Genomic DNA, 25,536 nt, shown 5'->3' on the forward strand with positions numbered 1-25,536 from the left:
GAAAATCTTTTCTCCTTTCTTTATAGCCTTCGACCTGAATTTGAGCAAGTAAGATCTTCCTTACTTCATAGGACCACTTCTCCTTCTATAAGTGAGGCCCTTGCTCAAATTTGCCAAGAAGAGACAAGACTTGAAATGCCCAAGTCTAATGATGAGGTCCTTGCCATGGCAAGGCCCAGAAATTTTGTGAAAACATATAAACCACCTCACTTTGAGAAGAAGTTCAATAGAGAAAGACACAATGGAGGAGGATACAAAGGAAAAATTATTTGTCATCATTGTAAGGAACCCGGACATATAAGACCAGAATGTCCCAAATTTAAAAAGGTGGCCGCCTTAAGTGAAGAACCTCAAGAATCAAGAAAAGGAGGCAGCTTCAATGAATTAAATCTTGCTCAAATAGCAGAAGCCGTCTCACAACTTCTTAAGGCTGCACCTTCTACATCCGGAGTTGTCATCTCTTCCTCGTCTCCTCCAGGTAAGACCTCTTGGATTCTAGACTCAGGTGCTTCTTTCCACATGACTCATAATGAGTCTCTATTATCTGATTGCACTAAATCATATTTTTCATGTGTGTCAACTACCGTCAAAAGCTTAGGAAACCTTTATGATATTTCAAAAAAATTCTTTGTTCCAAAAGTGAGAGTCATTCTCAAACTGGATTTGAATCTTTTTTCGGTCTCTCAAATTGTTGACTATAGTTGTAAAGTATTCTTCTCATCTAAGGCGTGTTGGGTGCAGGATCTCCAGTCAGGGAAGCTGATTGGGCAAGGCCATAGACGAGGAGACCTTTACTACATGGATTTCCTGTGTTTACCAAAATACTCGTTTTGTAATCATGTCAAAGACATTAATATAGATCTTTGGCATAAAAGATTAGGAAACCCAAGTATATCCAAATTATCTCTTTTTCCATTTTTGGAAAAATTTTGTAAAGATAAAAAATTTGTATCTGAAGATTGTATACTTGGAAAAATACAAATGATACCTTTTGGGTCTAGAACCTCTATGACACATAAAATTTTTGAATTAGTGCATTCGGATGTCTGGGGTCCGGTCCCTGTTATGTCAAAAGGTGGTTATTCGTACTATGTTATATTTATAGATGATTTTAGTAGACATACTTGGATTTACTTTCTAAAACTCAAATTCGAAGTTTTTTCATGTTTTAAAAACTTTCATAATCTAGTTAAAAATCAATTTAAAACAAATATTAAAGTCTTCCGCTCCGACTCTAGGGAAGAGTTTCTTTCAAATGAATTTCAATTATATCTAAAAAATCATGGAATTGTGCATTAAAAATCATGCCCTAGGACACCTCAACAAAATGGGATTTCTGAAAGAAAACATCGTCATATCATTGAAACTACTAGAACCCTACTTATTTCAAAAGAAATTCCAAAGCAATTTTGGGCTGAAGCTGCCCTAACCGCAGTCTATCTGATAAATAGAATGTCTTCTCAAACTTTGGAAAACAAGTCTACTATTGAAAAACTCTTTAAAATTTCTCCTGATTTAAAAAGGCTAAGGGTATTTGGTTGTAAATGCTTCGTGCTTCTTGAAAAATATAGCAAACTTTCTCCTAAAGCCGTAAAATGTGTCTTTCTTGGTTATGTTGATAATAAAAAAGGATATCGATGTTATGATAAAACAAATGATAAACTCTATGTTTGTAGAAATGTTACCTTTCTAGAAAATGACAGTGGATTTGATTTTGAAGTTCCTAAGAAAGAATCCGAGTATGCTTTCTTATTTGATTTGTTACCCAATAAAGGTATTAGTAATGACATTGAAACCTTCGAGTCTATTAATGATAGGGGTGGCAAAACCTGACACGACCCGCCAACCCGCCTCTTAGGCGGGTTCGGGTTTGGAAAAAATGAACCCGTTTAATAAACGGGTCCGACCCGCCTAACCTGTTTATGAAACGGGTCGGGTTCGTGTTAGGGGTATGCCAACCCGCCTGACCCGTTTAATAAACGGGTTAGGCGGGTGGGTCGACCCGCCGACCCGCCAACTCGTCTGCCAACCCGCCAACCTGCCAACCCGATCTGTCAACCCGCCAAACCGACCCGCCAACCTGACCCGCAAACCTGAAAACCCGTTTACCCGACCCAACCCATTTATTAAATGGGTTGGCGGGTCGTGTCGGTTTACCCGTTTATTAAACGGGTCGGGTTCGTGTTTGCCACAGCCGACCCGTTTAATAAACGGGTCGGGTTCGGGTTGAGGTATGCTGACACGCCAACCCGACCCGATTGCCACCCCTAATTAATGACTCAAGTAGTGAACCATCTCAAGATCTTCTTCAATACTTTAGACGAAATACTGGGGAGCATCCATGTGCCCTTGACAGATATAATCAATTAACAAATACTGAAGAAACTAGTGTTAGAAGGTCAAAACGAACACATAGGCCTCCAAGTAGGTTTGTCTCATATGAATCCTTCTTACCAAACTACAGGACATGTCTTCTAGCCATTCATTCCAATCATGAACCATCCAACTATAACGAGGCCAAAAATATAAATGAATGGGTTGAAGCCATGAAAATTGAATTAGATGCATTACACAAGGCTCACACTTGGGCAATTCATCTTCTTCCTCATCTTTAAGTCTTATTTCTTACACTGATTCTGACTGAGGAGGAGATCCCAATAACCGTCACTCAACTACTGGCTTTTGTGTGTTTTTAGGTGATTCTCTCATTTCTTGGCGATGCAAAAAACAACAGAAAGTGTCTTTATCCTCTACGGAAGTCGAGTACAGGGCAATGGCTACCACAACCACTGATGTAACGCCCCAAAATTTCGACTTGTGATTTCGAAAACCTTATCGAAAAAAAACCTTTCAAAGATTTAAAGTTTAATATTTAAAAACAACAGCGGAAGACATTTAGAAAGGAACACAAGTCAACAATCCTGGGTACGTTAGCTGAAAAACCATCATTCACATGTACAACATCTTAAAGAAACTTAAGAAATAAGGCAATCGATTAAAATCTGCAGTTTATTACAAAATGAGCCTTTTATTCCAAAGTTCAATAAATCTAAGAAAAAACTCCAAAAATCCCAGAGCCAAGCCGCCAGCAGAAAGAAAATGAATCTTGATCCATGTTGCACCACGCCATCGGCCGCCAGTGAAGTCTTACTCCTCACCTGCCCATGAAATGGGTCAGCTTCATAACAAACCAGTAGGTGCACGAACAGATAAGTAGAATGAAAATAAAACAGGACATTCATGAGATAAGCAGTTATGATATTTAAGCAATTAAAGCAGTTGTAGTCTATTCTAGCAAATGTAATAAGTGCAAAGAGAAACAGTGTAAGTCTCAGTCACCTATATCTATTCCTGAATATATTCTTTAAGTTCTGATATTAACTGGCCTGTGGGTACGCACAGACGCGAAACGTAGAAACAGCCGAGACCGATCCGGGGGTTTATTATGTCAGGTGTTTTCATTAACCCGGATGGCTGACTGAGTCCGCTCCTAAGGGGACGGTCAGTGACCAAGAGAGTAAATCCCCAAAGGCATTCGTGGCCCATGGATGCATCCAACTTCTGCAGAAGTGCCTGGGAGTTACCACCTAGGATAATTTATGGTAATCCCAATTCCCCTAACTCCGATGACTGGGGAAAACCGAGTCTTTTGCTCGTGGGGTGGTTGTTAACAACCTGTCCATCGGAGTTTTTGTACCATCCATCCTCTCTCTTGATGAACCGTGAAGATCGGATGGGTATGACGGGGGTTTCTTAACCGCCGTCCCATCCTACATGCTCTGGTCCATTAGACCCACTCGAGCATCTTGCCTGTGAAGGCGAAATGGTCACCATTTTATGTGATCTCAGCATTTTGCTAATAGCATTCATCGAGGTTGCCACCACCTCATCATCCCACCATCGTAACCCACATGGGACGTACTTGTCCAAAAGTACGATCGTACCTTCCTAGAGGTACAACTACGATGAGAGGGCAACATAATGGTTTATGATTCTTTTGTTTCCTACATGACATGTTTTGCTTTTCTGAGCAATTGGCTTGTGGAGGCCGATATTATTAAATTCGGTAAAGTATAGATTTCACCCTTCAATACCCTCCATGATCTTACATAAAATTCATATTGTACCTGCCTTAAGGTTCGGTTATAATGGCAATTGCAGTGGTTTTGAATCTCTTCACAAAGTCTATCTCAAGTATGCAGTTTCAAAGGAATAAGCATGCATAATAGACAATTATGAGTTAAGCACTCGTACACGTAAACAGGCATGACAAGTAAACTACTTGATTCTTTCTAGAATGAGTCTACCTAGAGGATTTATATTATGAAATAAAAGAATCACAAAGAGTAAAACATGGATCAACAAATATTTCTTCAGAGTCGCAAATATGCAAAATAATTATTCTATCTCAGAAGTCTTATTTCATTTTGTTCATACACACTATTCATGCGACTTTCCCCTACCTCGGGATGTCGTGCAGCTGCGTGCGTCTACGCGTGTAGATGATACGAGGCTCGGGCCGCGGAGCCAGAGCGAGGGGTCCGATGCGAGGTCTGCAACAGTGCTACGTTAATTATCATGCGGAGCAAAAGAAAGACAAACCTGCCTATAGGAAAAGAGAGGCAGCAGAGGTGTGCCCCTGCTGGCCGAAAACAGACAAGCGGCGGGGGAACAAGCCCCTGCCTAAACATAGCGTAGCGGCAGGGGGCCAACCCCTGCCGACAGCCACCAAGTGGCAGGGGCTGAGCCCCTGCCGACAGCAATGGATGGCAGGGGGACAGCCCCTGCCGAAAGCAATGGATGGCAGGGGGCCAGACCCTGCCGGAAGCAATAGATGGCAGGGGGCCAGCCCCCTGCCGAAAGCACATGTCGGCAGGGGCCAACCCCTGCCGTCAGCACGAAGTGGCAGGGGCTGAGCCCCTGCCGACAACACAGGTCGGCAAGGGCCACCCCTGCCGACAGCACCAGACGGCAGGGGGCCCAGCCCCTGCCGAAAGCACAGGTCGGCAGGGGCCAACCCCTGCCGACAGCACGATGTGGCTGGGGCTGAGCCCCTGCCGACAACACAGGTCGGCAAGGGGCCACCCCTGCCGACAACACCAGACGGCAGGGGGCCAGCCCCTGCCGAAAGCCACGAGGTGGCAGCAAAAAGGGGTGCCGCAGGGGCCACCAGTCCCCTGCCGGCACTCCGGCGAATCGCAGAGGGAGACGGGGACGACAGGGGCCGCGTAGGCCACCTGTCGGGGCCCTGGCGACATAGAGAGGCGGTGGGAGGCCGCGGCAGTGGCTGTGAGCCACCTGCCGGCCTCCCGGCGAGGTGACAGGGAGGGGGGTCGCAGGGGCCTCAGGTACCCTGCCGGCACTCCGGCGATCCCCAACGAGAAAAGGGGACGACAGGGGCTGCGTAAGCCACCTATCGGGGCCCCGATGGCACAGGGAGGCCTGCGGCAGCGGCTGTGAGCTTGCCGGCCTCCCGGCGAGGTGACAAGGAGGGGGGTAAGGAAGAAAAGAGGGAGGAGAAGAGAAGAACGGCGTACCTGGGGGGGTGGTTCCCGGCGTCGGCGGCGGGCGCAGCAGGGAAGGAGACCGGCACGGGGGAGGAAGCTCGAGAGGGGAGGCGTGCCTCCCCTCGCCCTCCAGCACTCCTCATAAAGAGCTCGGGGGGAAAAGATGAAAGGGGAAACCTCGGTGGGTTTCCCCAATCAACCCGAAAACGAAGGGGAAGAAGAGGGGGGGGTGCGGCGCTCGGGACCCTGTGTCGGGTTACTTAAAACCCTAAAATAAAAAGGGGCCCGGGTCGGGTCCGGACCCGACCCGGCCCGGGTCCAAACCGATATTATTTTTATTTTATTTTTTTTTTTTAAATGGGGTTTTACAACTGAAGTTGTGTGGATGAAAGCACTACTTTTCGATATGGGTGTTGATGTCTCAGAACCTTCAAAGCTATGTTGTGATAATAAAAGTGCCATCTATATAGCCAGCAATCACACATTTCGCGAGCGAACAAAACACATTGAGATGGATTGTCACTATGTTCGCGAAGAATATTTGAAGGGGACCATTACATTGCCATATGTCCAGTCTGAATTTCAGATTGCAGACTTCTTCACCAAAGCTCTTCCACTACCTCAATTTTTGTATCTTCTTAGCAAACTTTTGGTGATTTCCCCATAAGTTTGAAGAGTGTTAAAAATAAAATTGTATCCAAATACCCGATAAGGGTATTTTTGTCTTTTATCATATAGTACAGTCCACTAGGGACTGAAATGTAATTTAACATTATAATAAATAAACTGTCACACAGCTTAGGCACAACAGTCATATTTATGACTGTTGTGCACAACAGTCATAATAATGATTGTTAGAAGGCAGTCGAAAGAGCTGGACTGCCACACATGTGTTGGAGTGAGGCTCTATAGAGCCTCACCCCCTTGTTATTCCTCAATGCTTTTAGAAGCATTTAAGGTTTTCTCTAGAGTTTTTTTCCCATCTTATAGGCTTGTATGCCTCTTGTGTTGTTTGGTATTTTTATCTCTTTTGAGATTGTATTTGGTGCATTAGTGACCAACTTTAAGTGAGTTTATTAAAGCCCTTTGTTGGCATTGTGTTTGTTTTCCTATTGTTCCATTGTACCTTGTTTCATCACAGATGGAGGCCTCCATCAGCTTAAAAACCCTTGCTTCATGTTTCTAGCACTATTTCAACATCATTAATGCTGCCACATTCACATTACGTCAAGTACCACCTATGCCTTTATGACCATGGTTACCATCTTCAATCTCACACCCACCCCCTAGGATACACATACAATAAAATTTTGGCCAGAATGCTGACTCACTTCTATGCTGCTACCAACATCTCCATCCCCAATAAACATAGATCCACATTTACATGTCACCATTCACATCAATCTTCACCTACTCTCACGTCAATCTTTACCACACCTCCACAATAATGAAAACTATCACAGATATACATATTCATTGCACAGCCACAACAAGCACCACTACTATAGCTGTGCACTTTCCATTATCATAACCAATTACAACCACCACCTATGGCCCATCAACCACGTTCAACATTTCACTGCAATCATCACTGTCTCCTCTACAGTAACCTGTACTAGTTTCAGCTCTTCCACCACCATATATCATGTTCACCAACTTCACTATGACTGGAAAAACAATTCAGAAAATATTGAAGGGACTTGAATATCACATGCCAAACAGAATACTAATCATTCACAGATGATGGCATCATACAAAGATAGGGGGCCATTCATTGAGGTAGATTTCACAAAATGGTTTCTATAGAAAAAAGCATTCTTCTGTAAAGTCTTTCTCTGTTGCCAACTGTTCTCATCAAATTCCTCGTTCGATTATCTAATCGAACGTATGTGAATCTCACATTGGAAATGTTCATTTTTTCCCCTCTATTAATACTACAAGAGGTAAACTATTATCAAGATAAAACCCATGGAACAAATACAGTGCAATGCTGCCAAATCCATTAACCAAAAATATAAAGAAATAAACAAAAGAAGGCACCAAAACTCTGGAAATAAGTGCAATGGCTCAAACCCATGCTGTCTTTCTTTTGGAGCTTATCGAAGGGTAAAGAGGCAGAAAGCAAAAGTAACAAAAGAATTAGAATATCCTCCATCAAACATGAGGAGGTAAACAGTGATGCCTTCGCTAAGCAATATCCTATTTGGCATATTCTGGATCTAATGCAGCATATCCTATGGACTAAAAGGGAAAAGAGATATGTTTCTTGTGCTTTTGGCTGTACCTCACTTAAATGGTATATCAGTAGGTGTCACATGCAAATGCTGCTTTACAAATGATTGCTGTATGTATACGCTGCAATCATTCTGGTTCATGCCTTATTGTAGAAGAGGCAACACTAACATGTACCTAACAACAATATAAATCTCAACATGTTTATGCAAAATGAACAGGCCACAGAGCAATAATGTGCACTTTAATTTATCTTATCCTTAAAAAAACAATTTTTAATGCTCTAACTCTTTAACATGAAACAGCAACATGATATTAAAGTTTAAATTCCTCCTATAACAGATACTATTAGTATTCACCCAACCTTTATCAACAAATCACGATATAATCAGGAAGAGTTACAGTCCTAAACAGGGAGTTTGACCCTAAAATTGGATCAAATGAAATTGCATGCCACATATGGAATCACTGAATGTATTGTTCAATGTCCACTTAATGGAAAAAGGTAATGAAATAAAGAAATAGAACATGAAAATTTAGATGCATGAAGAAGTGTTTTCCAACATGAAAATCTGACTTGCCCAAAAAAAAACACAAAATTGCAGCATTCTTTAGCACGAAAGGTAGGAATTAACATATTTGGAAATAAGAACAAAGGTGATTTTCCAACAGACAAAATGAAATACCTTCAGAATTCCAATCCTCTCCCCCAAAGCAAAAACAGCAGATCTATTCTTCAAAGGTTCCCTCACTCTTGAAAACAAGCCAGCACCTCGTGCCTCTACTCCAATCAGATCACTTGATGTTGCTATATCCAATTGTAATTTCTCAAGTGCTTGAATGTAGGCACGAAAATGTGCACTTAAAACCTGCAAAATATGGAGGTTTTGCAACAAATAAGTAAAGAAGCTCACTGAGCGAATAAGATCCAAACCACATTAATTAGAGTGTGTGTGTGTGTGTGTGTGTGTGCAAGCACACATGCATTCATGTGTGCATGCATGAAAACATGCAAATAAATCACAGTCCAGCAGCCAGTGTGCGCATGCACACAAACTCACGTTTATTCATGTGCATGCACAGAAGCACAAAAATAACACTTACGGTAATAACATATGGACAGTATTACCCTCACAAACGATAAGAAATAACCACAAAATTATATATTGCATGAAAAGCTAAAAATGCTGTTTTACAGATTAGAAATGGCATCTATGCCCCTCAATACATAAACTATCTTGAAGTTGCTATACCATTGGATATCACCAGAGTTACCGGAAACGCCTAGGTAAGTGGGGAAGTGAGCTTCCCCGAAGTGCGTTTCGGAAGCGCGAAACATCGCGCTTCCGAAACATGCTAGGAAGCGTGCTTTTTTGGGGGGAAGCGCACTTCCCCCTCGCTTCCCCCATTTTTTCATTTTTTTTTTGTATTTTTTTTTCTCTTTTCGCTTTCCCCTCACTTCCTAGGTCGCTTCCAAGACACTTCCTGATTCGCTCCTAAGTCGTCCCACGCTTCCCGCTTCCTAAAATTTTGAAAGTGCCTCACTTCGCGCTTCCCGCTCCCGCTTCCTCGATTGGCAACCATGGATATCACTAACCATAATTATGTGTTTATTTTATTGGATCCTCTTCTCTTTAACATGATTATTTGGGTGTAGACAGCCAGTCAAGGAAGTGGATTGGGAGGGGAAAAAAACAGTTGATATTCAGCACAATGGGTCACTGCATCTACTCACTGAGCATCCTTTTAAAATAATAAAAATGGAATTAGTTGAGAGATCTTGATTTGGAATTGTTAACTTGTGCCAAGTCTAACGAGGGACAATATAATAGAAGCTATAAAAGTACAAGTTAGCAGTAGCTACCACCTTGTTCATCGTATCCACATATGCTCCACGAACCTCAATATAGACCTCCTTACCATGTTCTTTTAGAAAGAGAATAAGGTACCTGCAAATTTCAGTTTACAACAAAACACACTAATCATTATTTCATAGAAAGGAAGATAATTACCCACAGCAACATCACAAGCTCTATGGCTTTGAGCAACTTCAATACTAAAAATATTTAAGTAGATTGAAATTTTGAAGGAAAAAATATAAAAAGAGTTTCCACATGCAACACAATGGTAGTTCTTGCATGAGGAATTGGAGTCAGAATATCTTGCAACAGGTAATGATAACAATCAGATTTTCAGAACACATCAAAGGTATTCAGGCAAAAAAGTTTATTCTTTATTGAAGTGAAACTAGACCATATAACTCCAATAAAAAATTTTCCATCCAATAAAGAAAGTATCTATCACAACAACAAAGTTCTGTGTATGTTATGCATACAAAAAAGTTAGCGGTTTTCAACCGCAATACCATGGAAACTGTAATATCTCGCAAATTCTGCCTAATTTTGAAATTTAATAAATGTATTTTTAATTAAATAAATATATTTTTATTAATTAAATCGAAATAATATATATATAATATAGTGGCTGGCGTTAAGTGGATCTTGGACCCATTGCCAAGATCCATGATTCATTTGTGATATGGATCTTGGACCCCTTGCCAAGATCCATGATCTAGTCATAATATGGATCTTAGATCTGATGCCAAGATCCATGATCCGGTTATGATATAGATCTTGGACCGTCGCCAAGATCAATAACTCAATTGGGCTAAGATAAATTGATCTTATTTTAAATATTAATATAACCAGATATTATATATATATAAGTCCTAGTATAGAAAACCTTCTATTTCCATGAGGAAATAGAAGCCTTTTTATTTCTAGAACACATGGGAAGTCCCCTTTAGAGGAGTCCCATGTGTTTTATAAAAGCCATGTGTTAGCCTCTCTCTATGCTGATTTTGAGAGAGAGGATGAGAGCTGAAATACAGAAAAAAGGGAGAAGAAAAAGAGAGGAGAAAGGGGCCAGAATCGTGGGTGAGAAAGAGAGAGAGAGCAGCTGGTTAGATAAAAAAAAGGGAGTGTTGATTCTCCTCCTCCACCTTCTTCAATTCTTTCTTTCATCTTTTTCCTCTTTTTGCGAATCTGCAGCAAAAGGTATAGGTTCTTTTATTTTTCTGATAGAATGAGGAGTTTAGCATGAGTAGAATCGCATGAGGTTAAGAAAACTCAAATTTGCGTTTATATATGCAGATATATACGTCTGCATTTTTTTTGTTCTTGAACAGGGTATGCAGAAGGAATATATATACATGTCTGCGTTTTCCTGTTCCTGAACAAGATACGCAGAAAGTATACATATATATAGGCCTGCATTTTTCTGTTCTTGAACAGGATTCACAGTAGGGCTATGTCACATGGACTCGGCTAAGGAGGCGTCGCACCCGAGTCGACACGCCCGGACACAGTGCGGACACGGGTGCGGCTTCGGACACGGCCCGGACTCGGTCAATGCTGAGTCAGACTCGGTCAACGAATCGAGGCCGAGTCCGTCCTTATTTTGGACTCGGTCAATGTTGACCGAGTCTAATTTTGCCCATTTTTTAGGAAAAAAATGTATAGAAACTAAAAATAATCTTTTATATATTTTTTATATACTTGTGCTGCACAGTCTTTACCAGACTATGTTGGGCACAATCTTTACCAGACTGCTGAGCAGTCTTTAGCAAGGTTGTTAAATACGATGAGGCGAAGCCAGGCGTTGAGCCTGCGCTTCGCCTACGCCTCTCACAACACTGACTTTAACTCAAGGTTGTTAAATGCGATGAGGCGAAGCGAGGCGTTGAGCCTGCGCTTCGCCTCTGAGGCGTACGCCTCTCACAACACTGGTCTTTAGCAAGACTGCACAGTCTTTACCGCTAAGACTGTGCATTAGATATAATTTTTTTTTTTAAAAAATTATATATATATATATGCCTGCGTTTTTCTGTTCTTGAATAGGGAATGTAGGTATATATATATATATATATATATATATATATATATATATATATATATATATATATATATATATATATGTGTGTGTGTGTGTGTGTGTGTGTATGTGTGTGTGTGTGTAATTTTCTGTGTTCTTGAACATACATACATGTCTGATTTAAAGCGTTCTTGAACATATATGTTTGTTTTTCTGCATTCTTGAACATATATATGTATGTGTTTTTCTGCGTTCTTATATATATATATATATATATGTTTGCGATTTTCTGCATTCTTGAGCATATATATGTCTGTGATTTTCTGCATTCTTGAACATATATATGTATGTGCGTTCTGAAACATATATATGTATGTGTTTTTCTGCATTCTTGAACATGTATATATGCTTGTGTTTTTCTGCGTTCTTGAGTATATATAAATGAATGTGATTCTGTGTTCTTGAATATATACATAAGTCTGTGTTTTTTATCCTTGAACAAGGGTTTACAGCAGAAATATATATATATATATATATATATATATATATATATATATATATATATATATATATGTTTGCGTTATTTACCAGAGTTCGCAGCAAAATATATATATGTCTGCGTTCTTGAACAGGGTTCACAGCAGAAATATATACATATATATGTCTCCATTCTTGAACAAAGTTTGAATGTGATTCTGTGTTCTTGAATATATACATAAGTCTGTGTTTTTTATCCTTGAACAAGGGTTTACAGCAGAAATATATATATATATATATATATATATATATATATATATATATATATATATATATATATATATATATATATATATATGTTTGCGTTATTTACCAGAGTTCGCAGCAAAATATATATATGTCTGCGTTTTTGAACAGGGTTCACAGCAGAAATATATACATATATATGTCTCCATTCTTGAACAAAGTTCGCAACAGATATATATATATATATATATATATATATATATATATATATATATATATATATATATATATAGGGATGGCAATGGACAGCGGGGGCAGGGGATAAGGTCTCCACCCCCATCCCGTCTCAAAACCTGAACCTCCATCCCCGTTTCATGTCCTCCATCCCCAATCCAAATGGGGCCGAGGTGGGGCGGGGCCCCATTTTTCCTCGGTTTATTGTCATCCCTTAGAAGGATTGGGGATAGGGCAGGGCGGGGGAAAGCATAAGTCCATCCCTGCACTGGAATGGATTTTAACTTTCATCCCCTCCTCCATCCCCGTTTCATGCCCTTCATCACCGGTCCAAACAGGGCGAGGCGGGGCCCGTTTTCCCTCGGTCCACTATCATCCTTTATATATATATGCATTCTTGAATCGAGAACACAGTGGATTTATAAAATTTTAAATTTGTGTTTAGGTATAAGGTAAAAAACTGTTTTTCTTTTGTAGAACCAGTTTTGGAAATTTGAAATTTTTGGTTTTGGTTTGATACACGCATATATTTTCCTGCATGTGGGTTGATATTCAAAACTGTTATATATGGTTCAATATGCATCCATCAAATCTCTCTGATTGTACCCTAAGTTGTATTGTGAACATGAAAATTTGAATATCTATGTGCGCAATTTTTTGCAATGTTATCTTATTGTGGTAAACTCCGCCTGTGTATAACTGTTTAGTTATACACTGCCGGTCCCAAGCACGGATAAAGGAGGAGAGTTGCGGTAGGCCAGTGACAGCCAGCATAAAAACTTAGTCATACCCTATGAAAATGAACCAATATGAGAATTTCGTTGGGGAGTTTCCTACTGAGCGACGCGTTGTACTCTCTAGGCCCGAAGGCAATGATAAATGGGCAAGGGTTGCTAGGTCGTCGCCCAGAAGCGACGTGTCACACTGGCGCCCGGGTGTGGTGTCAAATAGGCAAAGGTTCCCTCACTTTGTTGGACGGGTGGGGGTAAAGAAGTTAGTCCAAGAACATAAAATTAGGTTAGCCACTTGGAACATAGGGTCTTTAACTGGTAAGTTGGTAGAGTTAGTAGATGTTATGTGTAGGAGAAAGATTGATATTTTATGTCTACAAGAGACCAAATGGGTAGGTGAGAAAGCAAAACTGATAGAACCTTGGGGATATAAGATTTGGTTTACAGGAATAAATAGGAATAGGAATGGAGTAGGGATTGTTATGAGTCGTGAGTTTATAGATAATGTAGTTGAGGTCCGTAGGAAGGGTGATAGAATTTTACTTATTAAATTAGTATTAGGTACGGATATTATTAATATTATTAGTGTTTATGCACCTCAAGTAGGTTTAGATGATTCCATTAAGCATCAATTTTGGGAAGATTTAGATGGAGTACTACAAGGGATATCTTATGGAGAAAAGCTTTTCATCGGCGGTGACCTTAATGGACATGTAGGCATTAGTAGGAATGGATCTGAGAGTATCCATGGAGGCTATGGTATAGGAGAAAGAAATGAAAGTGGAGAAAGGATTTTAGATTTTTGTTTGTCCTATGATATGATCTTAACAAACACTTGGTTTAGGAAGAGGGAGTCTCACCTAGTAACATTTAAAAGTGGGGTTAATACGAGTCAGATAGATTTCTTCCTACTTAGAAAGAGAGATAGGGGTTGTTGCATCGATTGTAAGGTTATACCGGGAAAAAGTGTAGCTACACAACATAGAGTCTTAATTTTAGATCTTAGAATTAGACAATGCCGCAAAAGGGATAGACATAGGATAGATCCTAGAATTAAGTGGTGGGCACTGAAAGGAGCTAAACAAGGAATGTTTGTAAAGCAGGTAGTTAAAAAAGCTGATTGGTGTCTCGAGGAGGATTCAGAATCAATGTGGAATAAGATAGCGGGTGGCATGAGAAAGGTGGCTAAGGAGGTATTGGGTGAGTCTAAAGGCGGTGCACCGCTAGGTAAGGATACATCGTGCTGGAACAAGGATGTCAAATTATCTATTAAGGTTAAAAGAGAGTGTTATAGAAATCTAAGTAAGAGTCGTGATAATGAGAATTTGGAGAAGTATATGATAGCAAAGAAAGAAGCTAAAAAAGCAGTTCGGAACGCAAGGGATAAGGTATATAAGGAGGTTTATGACCAGTTGGATACCAAAGAGGGCGAGAAGGATATTTATAGGCTTGCAAAGATGAGAGATAGGAAATCGAGGGATTTGGGTATGGTTAGATGTATCAAAGATGAAACGCAAAGGGTTTTAGTCAAAGATGAGGAGATTAAGGAGAGATGGAAAGATTATTTTGATAAGCTATTTAATGAAAGTCATGCTCAGGATCTTGGAGACTTCTCCATTCCTTTTCATGAGATGAATAGTGACTTTATGCGCAAGATTCAAAAGAAAGAAATTGCAGAGGCTTTGAAGAAAATGAAATCAAGAAGAGCAGTTGTCCCAGATGGTATACCTATCGAGGCTTGGAAATGCTTGGGAGAGAAAGGTTTAGAATAGTTGACAAATCTTTTTAACATGATTTGGCAAACAAATAAGATGCCTAATGAGTGGAGGAAGAGTACTTTGGTGCCTCTATATAAGAATAAGGGTGATATACAAGATTGCACAAACTATCGTGGTATAAAACTCATGAGTCATACTATGAAACTTTGGGAGAGGGTGATTGAGTCTAGGTTGAGGAAGGTTGTCATGATATCGGAGAATCAATTTGGTTTTGTGCCTGGAAGATCAACTATGGAAGCTATACATCTACTTAGACAACTTATCGAGAGAAATAGAGAGAGGAATAAAGATTTGCATATGGTTTTTATTGATTTGGAGAAGGCATACGATAGAATACCTAGGGACGTTCTCTGGTGGACAATGATGAAGAAAGGTGTTTCTCTCAAGTACATTAGAATAATTAAAGATATGTATGAAGGAGTAGTAACCAATGTCCGCACTTGTGGAAGGGTGACAACCAATTTTCCTATAACGGTTGGGTTACATCAAGGATCTGCTTTAAGCCCTTTCCTATTTGCAATAGTGATGGATGAGCTTACGAGATCAATTCAAGAAAATGTGTCGTGGTGTATGTTGTTTGCTGATGATATTGTTTTGATTGATGAGTCTAGAGCTGGGGTTAATGCTAAGTTAGAATTATGGAGACAGACATTGGAAGCAAGAGGTTTTAAGTTGAGTAAGAGTAAGACAGAATACATGGAATGTCGGTTTAGTAAGCAACGAAGTAGTGATGGGAGTGTAGTGAAGCTTGGTGAGCAAGAAATACCGGTGAATGATTATTTCAAATATTTGGGATCCATCATTCAAAAGTATGGAGAAATTGATGGAGTTGTAAATCATAGGATAAAGGTTGGGTGGATGAAATGGAAAAGTGCAACTGGAGTGTTGTGCGATCGTAGAATGCCATTGCGGTTGAAGGGAAAGTTTTATAGGACGACTATTAGACCCGCTTTACTATATGGTATGGAATGTTGGACTGCTGGTCGAAGAACAAGTACAGAACCCAGTAAATAAAATACAAATTGTGTGTTAAACTACCACCGAGAACTACTTTGAACATAAGAAACTTAATCTGTTTTTTAGTATTTGCGAGTTTTTAAGAAAGTGAAAATTAAAAATTGTGTACATTAAATAGTGACATGCATGCAAAAGAAATACTGATAATTTAAATTAAAAAGTTATTCATGCATCCCTAAATGGTTAATTTAGCATGAGATTGTTGATTGTTTTGTTTGAACTGCGTATATTGCAAGCTTGTTTTAAATGTGTGATTGTGATAGAGCCCTCTTAAACTTGTATTTGATTTGATCTATGTTAAATTCTTTATTGTTGGATTTCGAGAGGGTCTCGTACGAGAACCTCAGATATTACCCGGTTTTTAAAAAACTTTTTCAGGTACTGAGGCACCATGATAGAGAGACCAGCTGGCTAGAGGGCACGAGGGTTATGATTTGGTAGCCTGAGTTCTGACGTATATGGGATAGTCTATTTTTGTTTTAGAAACTATGTGAACCTTCATTGAGACTATTTGATTAAGTCAATCCAATTTCAGTTAATGGATTAAATTTTTATTATATGTGTTAATGCTTGTTGGGGTTGTGTATATTAAATATGTAATGTGCCCCGAGTCCTTTGGATGTTTTTCATAATGTTTTAAAAAAGAATTTGCATTTTTCGAGGGTCAGTTTGGGGTCATTACAGAAACAATGTATCCGTCATTAGGAAGTTCTTCACATGTCCAAACACAAAAAAGGTTTTTGGTTTTCAATATACAATACCATGAAAACAGGAAGCAAATGCATATTCACCATTATGGTGGACATTTTGAAATATGATGATATTATCAGGTTTTTGAATGTAGCAAATAAAAACTTTAAAATACAACCATATTTTCAAAATATTGTGATACTATTGCAATATCATGATCTTTTAATATTTCTTTCTTATTTCATTTGTTTGGAGAATATATTTTCTGATTTTTTTTGTTTTTTTTATTTTTAAAAGCTTTCTATTTGTTTTTTAATATTTTCATAAGAAAAATACTGCTTGTATTGCTCCTTATCTTTTTTAAGTTACTTCTTTTAATTCTTTAAAAACATCCAAGATTTTTCTGAGATTTTCCCAAAGAAAAACCACTTTTGGAAAAATATCCAAGAAAAACCAAGCTGAGAAATTGCTGAGAACCAGAATGGTGACTGAGCAAATGTACAATTTATTGAAGTGAAACCATCCCATAAACTGCAAACATGTGCCTTCCCATTCTGCATATGCTATGGATACAAAGGGTTAGTGGTTTTCATGCAATACCATGGACACAATCGCCACTACAAAGTTCTACACATCTAGACATACAAATGGTTACTGGTTTTCCACATGCAATACCATGCAAACAGAAGGCAAATGTACACTTCCCTTACTGCATTTTAGGTATGATGTCAAGTAAAAAATTTTGCCACATGAACAGTTCAACTTAACAGAAATAATTCAACTCCAATCCCATGCCTTAAGCCAGCAAGATCCAGTCCTAATCTAGAAAATGGAGGGAATCTAAAGTGGTAGACAAAATTAGTACTTGGAATAACTTTAGAGATTAGAAACCAATGTCAGAGTTTGAACATGTGCTAAAGTGGTTCTACGTGGTTAATGTTAAAAATAAGTGTACATATATATATTTATATGCACACACACACACACACACACACACACACACATATATATATATATATAGTCATATGTAATATAACTAGATAGGAACTAGAAATAGTAACTAGGATTAGGTTATTAATTTTTTTGTTTTGGTTTTGAACTAGTCAACATAAGTTGACTGGTCAACATAGGGAGTCATTGGGCTGCTAACGGCTCTATTTAGAGCCGTTGGGGTCCCAACAGCTCTCTATGAGAGCCTTCCTCTTTGTGTATAAATATGGGACAAAGCCCCACTACATTATATGCTTTCTTGCATAGTGTTGATCAATAAAATATTATTTTTTATTCCTTGTGTTTGCCCCTTTAGTGGGCGTTTGTGTGTGAGCCCACCCATTTTGTGGCTTGTGTATGTTCTTTTGGTGGAACTCTTCGAGTGTCCACTTTGTTATTTCGGTGAATATTTTCGAAGGACCTTGTTTCCTTTCAGTTAACACTACATTTGGTGTGTGTGTGTGTGGGGGGGGGTGGGGGGGGGGGGGGGGGCTACACGGCATAGTCACGAATATCGCTGATATTTTGAAAATATTGCGATATTAAAGTTGTAAAATGGAAAAATAATATTAAAGGTAAAATATCACAATATTTTGAAAATATAGACAATTTATATATATATTGCGATAATATCGCTATCGCAAACCTCAGCAGACAAGTGTTGTCTTGATGGTTGCCTTGACACAGGAGAAGAAAGAAGGAAGGAAATAAAGAAAGAGGAAGGGGGTCTAGGTGGCTGCCTTGCGACAAGGGAAAAAAGAAGGAACAAAGGGAAGGAAGAAAAGGAAGGGGGTTATGTCATATTATGGCTCCTTTGCTTTACATCTATTTTTTCTTATTTTTTTCAATTTTTTCGTTTTGTTTTTTAAATCCAGAGATTTATTAGAAAACCTATAATATCCCGATATTATACCTCGCCGAGATATAGCCAATACCGATATTTATGACAATGCTACACAAAAAAAAAGAAAAAAGTGCTCCATACATGCATACATATATACATATATATGTATGTATGTAAGGAATATGCATATGCATGTATGTGTGTGTATGAGAGAGATAGGATTCAGATTAACCTACTTGTACTTGAGCAGAACACTCTGTTGAAGAATCTGAATATTAGTTTTTGGCTTCCTCAAGGCATAAAGCTTCTGAACAATGAACTCAAATGCCTGCAGCAAAGCAATGTTGATTAGAAGGTTATTCATTTTTATCACATTTGAAATTCTTTCCTCACAATTTGAACTAGACTGTGGCATAGATCCCAGGGCTTATAAAGTGTTCTAAACTGCAAATGAAACCAATATATATGCACACACAAAGAATAAGAATATAGTCGGATATAAATGGGTGTATAAGATAAAATATAAAGCAGATGAGAGTGTGGAGAGATATAACGAATGCATGTTCGACAAAAGATACACCCATGAATATGGATTGGACTATGACAAAACCTTTAGTCTTGTAATCAAAATGGGTACTATAAGGTTAGTATTATCTCTGGCTATAACATAATTGAAAGTTATAACAAATGGATGTCAAAAATGTGTTCATGGATGGAGATATCAAGAAGAAAGTTTATATAGAATTGCCACCAGGTTACACAGAGGGTAATCCTTATCGAAAGGTGTGTACACTAAAAAGATCTCTGCATGGTCTAGAACAGACTTCCAGTGTGGTTCCACAGATTCTCAGATGAAGTTCGAGCGTATGGTTTTCAGAGAAGCCAGGTAGATTACTCTATGTTTATTAGTATTGGCAGCCATAGTATTACTATTTTGTTGATATATGTGGATGATATTGCCATTACTAGCACATCTGCTGATCACATAAACCAGCTAAAGGATCATATGCAAAAAAGGTTTTAAATGAAAGATTTTGGTGTGTGCAGATATTTCCTTAGAGTAGAGGTCGACCGTGACAAGGAAAGAATGTTTTTATCTCAACAAAAGTATGTCGTCGATTTGCTTAAAAGAAGCGGCACGAAGGACTGCAAGCTCATATCTGCACTGTGACAATTGGTTCAAAACTAACATTGAAAGAAGGGAAATATAGAGATCCAAGACCATATAGAAGCATAGTAGGTGCGCCTCAGTACTTGACTTTTAGATGGCCAAACATCTCTTATGCAGTTAATCAGTTATCGCAGTACATGAATGATCCCTGAGGACCACATGGAGGCAATAAAGCACATATTGTAAGATATGCTAAAAGGCACCATAAATGATTCGCTAAGGTATGTTAGCGAATGTGATATTCCGCTGTTTGTTATTGGCAGCTTGTGATCCTGATATGAGGAGATCCATATCAAGATATTGTGTGTTCCTTGAAAAGAAATTGATATCCTGGAGTAGCAAAAAGCAAAGGACTGTTGCTAAGTCTAGTTCAAAGGCAGAGTATCGTTTTATGGTGACTTTAGCAGCAGAGGTTACCTGGATTAGGCATTTAATTGTATTAAGAAAAAGCATAGGGAGGAGGTCGGTAGTACACTGTGACAATCAGAGTGCCATCAAGATATCCATGAATCCCATAAACCATTGGAAGACTAAACACATTCAGATAGATCAACACTTCATAATGGAGAAGATAGAAGAACAAGAGATAAAAGCGTGATTTGTTGGGCCTGAAAATAAGGTGGCTGATATTTTTACAAAAGGATTATCAAAGGCACGGTTTTGGTTTATTAAAGGCAAGTTGTCCATGATAAAGAAGATATGTATAGCTTGAGAGAGGCAATAAAGAATAGGTTCATTAGTCATGCATTCCAAAGGCATTGGTCGATTGTTGCATTTATTCTTGTAATGCCATTATGTATTCCTTGTAAGGGTAGACTTGTCTTTTGTCTAACCCTAATGCAATCTTAATATTATATGTTAATGAGAATAGTAAACCCACAATTGACATTACTCTCTCTCTCTCTCTCTCTCTCTCTCTCTCTCTCTCTCTCTCTCTTCTTCTTCTTCTTCTTCTTGATTCAGGAATGGCATCGGATTTTCAAGAAAAAAGGAAATCAGGAACATAGTGGAGAAACAGAACTACATATGCTAACCTAATACAAGACCCATCTCAGATTATCTTATCACAAAGAAGTCAATGGTAACGATTTTTGGATGGAAATACTCCAGAAAGTTGTGACCAGTGTTGTGAAAAGCGTTGAGGCGTAGCGAGGCGCTCCACCAAAATCTGAGGCGAGGCGTAAGCCTCGAGGCGCAAAGCGTAAGCCTCAAAAAAAAAATTTAACTTAAAAAAAACTATAAAAATGATCTAAAATTATAAATAAATAAGAAATGCTTTATTGATGAAGCGCCAACCAACACGAAATAAAAAAATCTCAAATAAATACGAAAAAAATGTGAGATTAACATGTAAAAGTAACATAAATGGCAAAGAACAATAAACATCCACTTGAGCCTTTTTCTATAGCTACAGTTGGAAAAACCAAAAGGAAATAACACACAAACATAAAAGCAAGAACTGTGGAAGGTGAAGTCCACTGAACATTACAAACAAGAGAACAGTAAAAGAGAAAGGTCCCATCAATATACTAGAGATAAATTGGGTCGTTGATCCTTTTCCCTTGGTACCAGAAATGTGGACAGCCTAAACGCACAACGAATCAAATGAGTGAGATTAAGGAGGGGAGAGAAATTCAGCAAATTCATGTCAACTATTGTAACAAACATAAATAGAAATTTCAAGCAATTGCACATAAAGATTCAAGCAGCCTAGCATGCAATATGGTGAAAATTGGTCTTCAAAAATATCAAACAATTTCTCGAGAAAGAAAAAATCTCAGCGACAACAATGAGCCAATGTATTTCCATCGATGAAGAGAAGAACATAAGACACAATCGTTATGTGGGTGAGTGAAAAAATCAGCCTTTGGATGTAATCGGAAAAAGCTTTCTTTTGGAAGCACTAGACATAGTGGTGCTCTGATCTCGAGTGGCACCTTAAACTCGAGATGAGGGTTGCCAAGGGAGCGGAGCAACCGCTTCATCTTGCCCAAGGTGATAAACCCAGAAAATTGTTACCGGAAAACGCAAAGGTCGCCGGCGGCGAGTGGTGGCTGGCGACAACAGTGGCGGCGGCGAGTGGTAGCACGACGGTGGCTATGAGTAGTTGGCACGGCTGTGAGTCGCTGGCGAGTGGTCGCACGGCAGTGGCTGTGGTCGCACGGCGGCGGCGAGTGGTCGCACGACGATGATCAGCTATGGGTGGTGGCCGACTGCGAGTGGTGGCCGGCGGTGAGTGGTGGCCGGCGACAGTAGTGGCGAGGGACGAGAGGGGACGGAGTGGAGAGAGAAGGGGCGAGGGCTTTCCCTCGCCCCGAAGCGCCTGTGTCTTTTTTAAAGACACAGGCGCTTCGATCTTTCGAGAATACAGGCCCGGATCCGGGTCGAACTCGGGTCCGGGCCATCCGATTTTTAATGCGCGCCTCACTTTGAGGCGCGCCTCGCCTCAAGGCGTACGCCTCAAGGCGCATGAGGCGTACGCCTTAACGGTGTTGCGCTTTTTAAGTGCGCCTCAAGGCGAAAAGGGCCTCGCCCCGAGGCGAGGCGCGCTTTTTGCGCCCCGAGGCGAGGCGCGCTTTTTGCGCCTTGAGGCGCGTTTTTAACAACACTGGTTGTGACAGATACCATCAGACTTTTGTTGAACTATATGCAGGAAATTCAATAATAAGCTTTTTCTAATTTTTCAAGTCATTACAAGAAATAAAAATATAAGAACTACTAAGATGTTGCCAAAATTTAGAACAAAAAAAAGGGAAAACATCTTCAAGCTATGTCACAGGGATTCGGCTAGCAGGGTGCCGCACCTGCGTCGACGCGACTCGACGCGGGTGCGGGTGCGGCACCGGGTGCGTTCAACCCGACCCTGGGTGTGTTGACCGCACCCAGGGTAATTTTTGTCCATTTTTTGGATTTTTTTTTTTAAAAAAAATTGCCCTATGAAATGTGATGCGGAATTAAAAAAAAATCTTTGGGGGGGCGCTGCCCCCCTATAACCCCCCGCCAGGGGCGGCCCCCTGGACCCCCGCCAGCTGACCGCGCAGCGGGACCCGCACCGGGGGGAGCCCCCGGACCCCCCTTCCTGCAAGGGCAAAAACAATGAATCAGGCTCCACAACTCATCACTTTCATCTTTGGGGTGAACGTGCTAACATGCATAAATGTCATGGACCTTAACAACTACCATACATTCATACATATACACTATACAAAAAATATATGTATATATATATTTTTTTATTTTTACATTTTTGCCCCTGCCGCACCCCCGCACCCGGGTTTTTTGGAAGTGCCAAATCCCCGCACCCGCACCCGCACCCATGTGACATAGTCTTCAAGTTTCATTTTGTCATTTCTCTTTATAAAATTTGGCTGAGATTTTCAAGATATTTTCCCAAGAAAACCCAACATGCTTTGTTGAGAAGAAAGAATACTCAATATATTATCTTCCAAGAATTTCCTAAATATGGGTATCCTGAAAATGACTTTGTTACTGTGCTCCAAAGTCCAAACTGAAGTAACGGACTCTGATCACATAGATTTCACTAAACATGTCAAAAAAGAAACATCGCAAAATATGCCATTTGAACTTTATGCCACTGATACATGATCAAATATCTAACTTTTGGGATGATGACGGAGGATGTCAACAATATATCAGATAATACCATACACAATGTAAAGGCTCCAGGAAAAAACAAAAAGGACATGCTTAACAGAAGTTTAATCAACGCATAAATCATCAAATGCAGATGTCTTGATCAATTATTTTGTACTTAAACATCATATAGAATAAAAATTAGGTTAACACCTTGTACTTTTATTAGATGATCATGAAGGTTAAATTGCCCTTCAAAAAGAATGAGCAGAAAAAGAAAAAAAACAGAAACCATCAACATGACTGCTAAGGAAAGAAACAAGTGCAGAAATCAGTGGTACATGTGGACAAACTACAAACTGATAAATGATGGAAAGTACACTCAAGCACCAACAGTTGTATACAATAAAGAAGCAACACTAATGAACTAACCAATGACACACGGCGATCTTGGTTTCAATTCCCACATTCAAAGTGAAAAGCACCCCTTTTTTACGTACTCACCTTTGATACTGCCTTCTGACGAAGTCTTTCCAGTTCAGGTTGAACATCTTTCAGAGCTTTTGACATTTTTACCATCGAGTCCGCCTCAACAAATTTTAGCTTTCTACTAAGAATCTCAAGAGGTTTCATATATTCTTCATTGACCTGCTCAAAGAAATTCCCTCAAATGAGTATTGTGCCTACCATCATGCATGGGTTGAAACAAGCCTCAAGAGCATAATTGATTGACATATCAATGGAAATCAATGCTATGCAAATAACTCTTTGACTTCTCACAAGAAATAATAGATAAGATAAATAGTACCTCTCCATCAACAACAATGTCAACCATCCTTGGGGGCACAATAATGTCTTCAACAAATCCTGCCAATTTTAGCTCTGCCACCTGAAAAATGAAGAAAATATAATAAATTGCATAGTTGTGTCACCAAACCCATAACATAGCGAAGGTAACATCATGATTTGACATATCTAGACTGAAATGACCCAAAAAAAAGGAGGATGCCAGTTTATCAAAATTAAAGCATTCGATATGCCAGAAGATTTTCTGCTTGGGTTAGCATAGCTGGTGTTTCAATCTAGAATGCAAATGATATTTGCAAGTGTTAAAAATAAGTGTACATATATATAGTCATATGCAATGTAACTAGATAGGAACTAGGAATAGTAACTAGGATTAGTTCTTTTATTTTTTGTTGGACTCCTTCCTCTGTGTATAAATATGGGGCAAAGGCCCACTACAATGTATGCTTCTTGCATGTGTTATGATCAATACAATCATTATTTTTTCTCTTGTTCTTGTTCTTGTACCCTTTTAGACAGTGTTTGTGAGTGAACCCTTTTGTGGTTGTTTTGAGTATTCATTTTGGTATTTTAGTGGAACTCTTTTGATGGTCCATTGTTTGTGACTTAGTAAACATCTTTGAAGGAACTCATTTCCTTACAGTAAGATAATCAATAACCAACTTATGGGACCTGGAGCCAAAAAACAAGGTTAACAGCAAAATCTGGAAGGCATATAGGTGATTATTTATATACTAGTGATAGTAAATCTACCAACTTTGCAGACCAACAAATAAAAGCCACAATGTTTTCAGGATTTTACTAACCTTTCGATTTTTCAGTTTCAATCCCATATCCATTGACTTCTCTTGAAGACTTTTAATCTCAGAGCTTATAGAGCCAATTTCCACCTGAAAAGAAACAATTCTCAAATAGAAATTAGAAGATCAATACACTAATGTTGGGTGATATCATTCAAAATCAAGAAAAGAGGAAGTATATAAAGACATAGCATGCTAATGCAAACAAGGATTGAAGGCTGAATACAGGCATTCACTAGATCTATCTAATTATGACAGCAAGACAAGGTCATGGTCACATCTCACAGATTTCATAATCAGATTTTACTAAACAAAAGATGGTTCCGGCTTATTACAAGCAGTCATCTCATTAAACCTCCAAAACCCACAAATCAAGTGTATACACGACTAGAACAAGAATATAAATTATAACACCACTAAAGGGCCAAAAACACACACGAAGGTGTGGATAAACATCTCTTGTCTACATATAATGATACTTGAAATGAGTGTATCAGTGACTAGAACAAGAGTACAAAAGCCAACAACGGGCTAAAAATCACACA

The 25,536-nt window shown here is 39.3% G+C and overlaps 1 protein-coding gene across 1 annotated transcript in view; it reads right to left on the bottom strand.

Moving 5' to 3' along the window:
• The window catches only part of LOC149819955 (vacuolar protein sorting-associated protein 52 A-like), a 120,631-nt gene that overhangs the window by 43,782 nt on the left and 51,313 nt on the right, over window positions 1-25,536 (bottom strand). Inside the window, exons 8-13 of the mRNA XM_089983076.1 lie at window positions 24,998-25,081; window positions 24,193-24,273; window positions 23,889-24,032; window positions 18,856-18,947; window positions 9,607-9,688; window positions 8,426-8,608 (exon numbers count right to left, since the gene is read on the bottom strand). Of these exons, the coding sequence (XP_089839202.1) occupies window positions 8,426-8,608; window positions 9,607-9,688; window positions 18,856-18,947; window positions 23,889-24,032; window positions 24,193-24,273; window positions 24,998-25,081 (666 nt within the window). The remainder of the gene's footprint in view (window positions 1-8,425; window positions 8,609-9,606; window positions 9,689-18,855; window positions 18,948-23,888; window positions 24,033-24,192; window positions 24,274-24,997; window positions 25,082-25,536) is intronic.

The sequence above is a fragment of the Nuphar pumila genome, chromosome 12 (genome assembly GCF_984573655.1).
Source record: "Nuphar pumila chromosome 12, dmNupPumi1.hap1.1, whole genome shotgun sequence".
Taxonomy (NCBI): domain Eukaryota; kingdom Viridiplantae; phylum Streptophyta; class Magnoliopsida; order Nymphaeales; family Nymphaeaceae; genus Nuphar; species Nuphar pumila.